Raw genomic sequence first — 8,285 nt, 5'->3', positions numbered from 1 at the left:
ACCAGTTAGGTAATAATCCATCGATAAAAAGGAATTAATTGAGGGAAAAAGAATCTGGTATTCAATTACTTAAAATACAAGCCACATTATCAAGAATGATGAAAGATGGCTAAGAGAAAGTAAGACACACAAACATCTTCTATTAGTACAGAGGAAAAAGAATGCATATTTCCTCAAAATAAGGGGGATAGTCAGCTATACCCAGTACCATCTAATTGAGGGCCATTTTAACTTTTTGGTTTTTTTCCTACTCCCATCCCACTTCTGGAAAAGGATCTATTCATAGTAGAGGATAAAGGTTACTGAATAAGACTATTATAGAAAGTATGTAATTTAGAGTCATTATATCCTATATCTATATAATTTCTATAACTGTTTAGTATAAATAATAGAAAACACTTCAGTATGTTGGCTCTGTGTGTTTCCCCATTATACCATTTGTAAGTTACAATCATTCATTTTTAGCCTTAACTTTTCTTTGTACATGGTATTAAAAGCCACAGTCAAGTTAGATCAAGTTGGGATATACTTTATGCAAGGGTCATCTAGAAGCTTAAGTATACAAAAACAAGCAACACTCAGAAGCTAACTCATGTAATTGTTAGTTTTCTAGCTTCCATAACTTGTTACTAGGATTTTTTTTTTATCTTAAAGTGCTTGCTAAACAACACTTGTTTAGGGATAAGAAAATCTAACAGATGTTTTGTGTTTTGCATTGTATTGTTCACATTCCCCTTTCTCAAAGACAGATCTATAGCCAATGAAGTTTAAGTATACTGTAAAAAGCCTAGCAATGTAGAAAGTGATTTGTCACCATTATGTTCCACATGGCAGGCAAGCTAACTCCATTGTGAATTTTGCATCAGCCAAACAGAAGACTGATTAAGAGAAGAGTTCAAGTTTTAAAAGTCTACTACAAAGGCATGTGTTAATCAGTCATGTTCTAAATGGAGATTAACTCACAGAGAGTGGCATGGCTATTAGACCTTTTTGGGCTGGGTTATATAGTGCAAAGAAAGCTGGATCTGCAGCCAAAATATCAATAGATAGGTTTGAGTCCTCCATTGATGTGCTATGCAGCCTAGAGCAAGTCACTTAACCTCTTTGTATCCCAATTTCTCATGTTTATTTCATCATCAAAGGAAGCTAAATTTATAAATAAGGCAGGTGGGGAACACTTGGAAAAATTGGAAGCTTCAAATAAACACAGATAATTACTATTGTTATTATCTAGGCATTTCAAGAAAAGAATTTGGGCTTCCCTGATGGCACAGTTGTTAAGAATCCTCCTGCCAATGCAGGGGACATGGGTTTGAGCCCCCGTCTGGGAAGATCCCACATGCCGCGGAGCAACTAAGCCCATGCGCCACAACTACTGAGCCTGCGCTCTAGAGCCCATGAGCCACAACTACTGAGCCTGTGTGCCACAACTACTGAAGCCCGCGTGCCTAGAGCCCGAGCTCTGCAACAAGAGAAGCCATGCAATAAGAAGCCTGCGCACCGCAACGAAAGAGTAGCCCCTGCTTGTCACAACTAGAGAAAGCCCTCGCACAGCAATGAAGATCCAACACAGCCCAAAATAAATAAATTTATAAAAAAAAAGAAAAGAAAAGAATTTTTGGCTGTATGCATACTATAGACAATTCAATAATTTGCTCAATTTGGTGTTTGAGGTTTAGAATCATATGGATAATTGCAGACCTTGCCTGTTCCAAGACCAGTCTATACAGCACAAAACAGTGTGGAGCATTTGTACATGGAAATCTCTAGATGGCCAAACTCAAACCAGGCTAGAAAGTCTCACTGTCAATTAACAACCTCTCTAAAAATCTGACATTTTCTCACACTGCTTCACGTATCCCATTAATTTAGGAAACCCAGCCATCATTGGGTTCCCCTGGTTCATTTGTTACTGAAAAACTTGGCTATTACTCCACTGGAGGTGCTATAACAAAATACCACAGACTGGGTAGCTTATAAACAACAGAAATTTATTTCTTACAATTCTGGAGGATGGGAGTCCAATATCAGGATGCCTGTGTGGTCAAGTTCTGGTGAAAGCCCTCTTCTGGGTGATAAACTACTGTCTTCTCTCTGTGCCCTCACATAGCGGAAGGGGCCAGGGAGCTCTGTGGGTTCTCTTTTTCAAGAACACTAACCCAATTCATAACCTCCTGAGGTTGGGGTTAGCAGATGTAAACTTTATTATATATAGAATGGATAAACAACAAGGTCCTACTGTATAGCACAGAAAACTATATTCAATATCCTATGTTAAACCATAACAGAAAAGAATATTTTTTAAAAAGAATGTACATATATGTATAACTGAATCACTTTGCTGTACGGCAGTAATTAACGCAGCATTGTAAATCAACTATACTTCAATTTAAAAAAAGGTCCATCTCCTAACATCATCATAACGGGCATTAGGATTTCAATGTATAAATTCGGGGTGGGGGGAAGACAGAAACATTTAGACCATAGCACCTTCCACCTAAACTGCTGTCATAACAAAACGAAAAAACTGAAAGTCAGGATTTATAAAAATTGAGTACTTTCTCAGAACAAGAGATATATTTGAAAATGTTGCTCCCTCTTCTTCTTTCTAGTATCACACACTAGCCAATGTTTTAAAAATTCAGTGTCTGGTCATATTCCATCATCCAACCTACCCAGCAGAGAAACCACCTGCTATGGCTTTAGAAATACAAGAGGAAGGAAAATTAAGAGATTGTAACTATCCAGTATATCATATTAGAAGCAGGAAATATTTTGATATCTGAGAAGGTACTCTGGTGCTCTTCACTGAAGAATAAACCACGGTGATAGCCCCATATTTTTAGGCATGTATATAAAATGACTAGTAAACCTTCATTGCAAGTTTTACATATGATTGAAACTCCAGGAGAAGTATAATACCTTAAGTCCAGTGTAATATAAAAGTACTGCTCCAAATTCCAAGACCAAAAGAATGCTAGAAGTAAGCTAACTGGCTTTTCATACAAAGCTAAAAAGGGATTACAACCTCCTCTAGTACAGCACGTCTCTGCTTCTTTTGTATGCCTCCTAACACCTAAGCTGGAGATATATTACAAATATACTAAATGGTTATAGCCATGATCTGAATCTTTGTTCCCCCCAAAACTCACATGGTAGAATCCTAATGCCCAATGCAATGGTGTTAGGAGGTGGGGCCTTTGGGAAGTGATTAGGTCATGAGGATGGAGCCCTCATAAACAGGGTTAGTGCTCTTATAAAACAGACCTCACAGAGCTCTCCATCCCCTTTTACCATGTGAGAATACAACAAGATGTTGGATTTTTATTTACCAGATACTGTTAAACCCTTTATATGTATTAACTAGCTTAAACCTTTTTACAACCTGTAAAAAAGATATTATTATCCAACTTTACAAAACAGGAAGCTAGGCACAAGGCTTGTAGGTGCTGAAGCCAGGATTCAAATTCAGATTGGCCTAACTCCACAGCAGATACTCCTATTACACAAAACCTCCCCTTTTATGGACCCATGTCTCTGAATAACAATGATTATGGATTGAAACGCACAGCAGAAACACCTGCAATTGACAGGATGCAGAAGAAGTAAGCTTTCTTGTTCCAAAGTCCATGTCCCCAGAGTTCAACGGCTGGTAGAACACACAAAGGAAAAAAATCTCTCAGTTAAATCTGGCTAAATGAGGCAAAGCTTGAAGCACCTGGCAGGGCTGCAAGCCAGAAAATGTTGATCCAATAACCTGCCTAACTGTCTCTAAGAGCTAATCTTCCAGTAGGATTATCTGACTGCAATTCTGATGGGAGGCAGCTGTGCAAGTTGGCTTCTGGGTAGCCAGATTTCTATTATCTCTCTTTTATGGAGGGATGCTATAAACTGTCCCATGCTCTAAGGTCAGCAGCAGATCTCACAGACTTTTCTAGCCACTTCCAGGCCAACTGACTGGGGACACATGACTAAGAGCAAACTAAGCAAATTGAGCCTAAGCTTACGAGCTGGAGTGTATTGCTTACAAGAATGCACACCCACCAGACTTCCAAACAGATGTACCAACACACAGCCAGACTACAGGATTGCTTTCCTCTGCTCTGCACAGTGGCCAGGCAGAGGAGTATGATTGCCAGCAACAAACCAGCTACCACAGGTGGAGTGTCCAATGACTCTAATCTGAAGAAATATTTCAGAACATTTCTTTCATTCTTTGGTCCTTTTCCATTAGTTATTGAGAAGCTTCTTAGACAACCCAAAACAGATGCCTTAAAGAAAATGTTATTAATATCTTCATCCAGGGAAAACTGAAAGTGACCTTGAAATCTCTATAAAATGAACATGATTTTTCCTTCAAGTGAAAGGAGAAACAAGAACATCAATAGGAAAAAGAATTCAATTCAGAACGCCACTCTTTGAAATATTAAATACCACTATATGACATCAATGCACTCATTAATAAGGAAAATATGTTTGTTGGTATGTTTAAATATATATAATTCATATTATATAATTAGCAATGAAATTTGCATGAATGTTTTTTACTTCCTTGAGCTTGGCAAATAGGTTTCAATTCATGGTTTTTCTGAGCTACATAAATTAGCTTTATTTCCTTGAAATGAAAGAAAAGAATATCATTTGTACATTAATATTTTTATATGGTTCCTAGAGTGCACAATTTTTCCTCAAAAATTTAAATATTCTTGCATTTAACACTATAACTCCCAATTGAGAAATTTGTGAGTATAATAAGCATCACTAAGAAAATAATTTTCTTAGGGAAAACAAACTGCTTTTTTTATAACCATTATGTCACAAAATCAAGAAAATATACTTACCTTGATTTTTTAATTGATTATTTAAAATATTATCTATAAATTCCCTATAAAACATTCCTCATTCATTCATCTAGCATATTATCCATTATGTAAAAGACATATACTTAGCATTTTAATTCTCTTTATCCCAAAATCATTATAACTATTCTACCCAATAGAAATATTCTAAGTCAACAAATTCCTCTTACTTCCATCTTTACATTTAAATCTCAAAAATAATTTCATGTGATATTTGAGCCCATGTGTCCAGAATGTCTATGATTTCTCTCTATAACCAGTCAGATTAATTATCAAAGCAGCTCCAAAGATTTCTCACAGCAGTACTAAAGGAAAGATCTGCAAAGGTGAAAAAGAATATAGATTTATAGTGCCAAAAATGTCTCTATCAAATGTCTGCCTCCACATTCCAGACCCTCTGATTTCCTGACACCTCTGTGAGGTAAAGATCAGCACAATGCAGTCACTGCATATGATCTCTACAATGAGACTTCCTGGGTTTGAGTACCAGCTTTGCTACTTAGCTGGATGACCATGGACAAGTTGCTTGACTTTTCAGCTTCAGTTTCCTCTGCTGTAAAATTGGGCTAAGAAAGTAATGACCACATAAAGATAATTGTGAACATCAAATAAGATAATGCAAATAAAGTACTTACTTAATAAAATTGCTGACAAGTAATAAATAGTGACTACATTTAGATTCCATTATTATCTCTGTAAGATGACCCAGGAGGGTTGAGGAAGGCATATTACATTAGTGAGAAGTAGAACAGATGGGAGGAATAAGATTTAGTCAACAGGTCTAATGTTGTTATTAATGATATACAGTTAAGTACCCTTGAATAATGTCCTACAAAAAATGAATTCAAAATAAAATTCTCTGCTCACAAGAAGACAATCTGATGGTCAGCTACACAGACTTCAACAGCATTGCTGGAAAAAAACGACATGAGGCAAGTAGGGCTAGGCATCCTCATGGGGGTACATTTTCCCATTAGCCTTGGTAAAAGTGAATAGGGACTAATGCAAAAGGAAGCATTTCTGGAGTGGTGAAGTAAAGACCTCTGATAATCTACTCCTCTATAAAAGCAACACAAACACTGGAAACAACTGCCAAAATAAACTTTTGAAGAACTCTGAAAATTAACCAAAGGCTTGCAACAATTAAAGGAGAGTTTATTAAAAAAAAAAGGGGGGTGGGGTGGAGTGACTTCCACTGACCACTAAGCCAAGTGAACAGAGACTTGAGTGGCAACATACAATAAGGAATATAAATTTAGAGAATTCATCCCAGAAGGTCACTTAGCAAAGAAACAACAACAACCAACAGCAACAACAATAAACCCCGGAGAGAAGAGGATCTGATTTCAAGAGTTATCACATTAAATTATTTTTAATGTCTTGTTTTGAACAAAACACTTTAAGTCATGCAAAGAAACAGGAAAGATAAACCATACACAGGGGTAAAAAAGCAATAAACAGAAATTATGCCTGAAGAAGTCCAGAATTTGGACTTAACTCAACAAAGACTTTAGATAAGCTACCATAAATATGTTCAGAGAACTAAAGGAATGATGTCTAAAGAATTAAAGAAAATATGGGAACAATCCCTCACCAAAAAAGAAAATATCAGTAAAGAGATAGAAATTATTTAAAAGAAGTTAACAGAAATTCTGAAGTTGAAAAATATGATAACTAGAATAAAATATCCACTGGAGTGTCTCAATACAAGATGAGGCAGACTAGTAAAAGGAAGAATCAGCAAATTTGAAGACAGGTCAATCGAATTATCCAATCTGAAGAACAGAAAAAAATGAGGAAAAAATGGAACAAAGCCTCAGAGACCTATAGGACATTATCAAGCGTATCAAGATGTGTATAATGGGAGGGTAAAGAGAAAATAGCAAAAGGAATGTTTGAAGAAAAAAATGGCTAAAAGTTCCCAATTTGATGAAAAACATTAATCTACACAAACAAGAAGCTTAATGAACTCCAAAAAGATAAACTCAAAGAGATTCACGTTTAAGTACATCAGAGTGAAAATGTTGAAAACCAAAGATATAGCAGCAAGAGAAAAACAGCGCATCACATTCAAAGAATCCTCAATAAAATTAGCAGCTGACTTCTCATCAGCAACTATGGAGACTAGTAGGCAGTAGGAGGACATATTCAAAGTGCTGAAAGAAAAGGAATGTCAACCCAAAGTTCTATAAACACCAAACTATCGTTCAAAAATGCAGGAGAAATTAAAACACTCTAGATTTTTTTTAAAACCACAGATATTTTGTCACTAGCACTACAAGAAATATTGAAAGGAGTCCTTCAGGCAAAAAGAAATGGATACTAGACAGTAACACAGATTTACATAAAGAAATAAAGTGTACCAGTAAAGATAACTACATATGTAAGTATAAAAGACGATAAAATGTATATTTGTTTGTAACTATTTCTTTCTCTTATTTAAAAGACAACTACATGAAGCAACAATTATGTGTTGATGAGCTTATAATGTATAAAGATGTAGTGTGGCTTTTTCGCAACGGGTTTGCCGCCAGGACACAGGTGTCATGAAAACCACCACTAAACCTAAGCAAAAATGGGAAAGGAGAAGACCCACATCAACATTGTTGTCATCTGACACGTAGATTCGGGGAAGTCCACCACTACTGGCCATGACGAGGAAATTGTAAAGGAAGTCAGCACCTACATTAAGAAAATTGGCTACAACCCCGATACAGTAGCATTTGTGCCAGTTTCTGGCTGTGGGGAAGGGCTCCTTCAAGTATGCCTGGGTCTTGGACAAACTGAAAGCTGAACGCGAGCGTGGTATCACCACTGATATCTCCCTATGGAAATTCGAGACCAGCAAGTACTATGTTACCATCATTGATGCCCCAGGACACAGAGACTTCATCAAAAACATGATTATAGGCACATCCCAGCCTGACTGTGCTGTCCTGATTGTTGCTGCTGGTGTTGGTGAATTTGAAGCAGGTATTTCCAAGAATGGGCAGACCCGTGAGCATGCCCTTCTGGCCTACACTCTGGGTGTGAAACAACTCATTGTTGGAGTTAACAAAATGGATTCCACTGAGCCACCCTACAGCCAGAAGAGATACGAGGAAATTGTAAAGGAAGTCAGCACCTACATTAAGAAAATTGGCTACAACCCCGATACAGTAGCATTTGTGCCAGTTTCTGGCTGGAATGGTGACAACATGCTGGAGCCAAGTGCTAACATGCCGTGGTTCAAGGGATGGAAAGTCACCCGTAAAGATGGCAATACCAGTGGAACCACACTGCTTGAAGCTCTGGATTGCATCCTGCCACCAACTCGCCCAGCTGACAATCCCTTGCATTTGCCCCTCCAGGACGTCTACAAAATTGGTGGTATTGGCACTGTCCCTGTGGGTCGAGTGGAGACTGGTGTTCTCAAACCTGGCATGG

The 8,285-nt window shown here is 37.4% G+C and overlaps 1 protein-coding gene across 1 annotated transcript in view; it reads left to right on the top strand.

The window, feature by feature from the left end:
* The first annotated feature begins 7,372 nt into the window (after positions 1 to 7,372).
* Positions 7,373 to 8,285, top strand: part of LOC102993431 (elongation factor 1-alpha 1-like) — a 1,467-nt gene continuing 554 nt past the window's right edge. Inside the window, 3 exon segments of the mRNA XM_055084515.1 lie at positions 7,373 to 7,533; positions 7,592 to 8,283; position 8,285. The exon segment at position 8,285 is cut by the window's right edge and continues 554 nt beyond it. Of these exon segments, the coding sequence (XP_054940490.1) occupies positions 7,435 to 7,533; positions 7,592 to 8,283; position 8,285 (792 nt within the window). The 5' untranslated portion in view covers positions 7,373 to 7,434.

The sequence above is a fragment of the Physeter macrocephalus genome, chromosome 4, assembly GCF_002837175.3.
Source record: "Physeter macrocephalus isolate SW-GA chromosome 4, ASM283717v5, whole genome shotgun sequence".
NCBI lineage: Eukaryota > Metazoa > Chordata > Mammalia > Artiodactyla > Physeteridae > Physeter > Physeter macrocephalus.
Note: the sequence above shows the minus strand (reverse complement) of the source record. Positions and strands in the feature narration are given on the sequence as shown.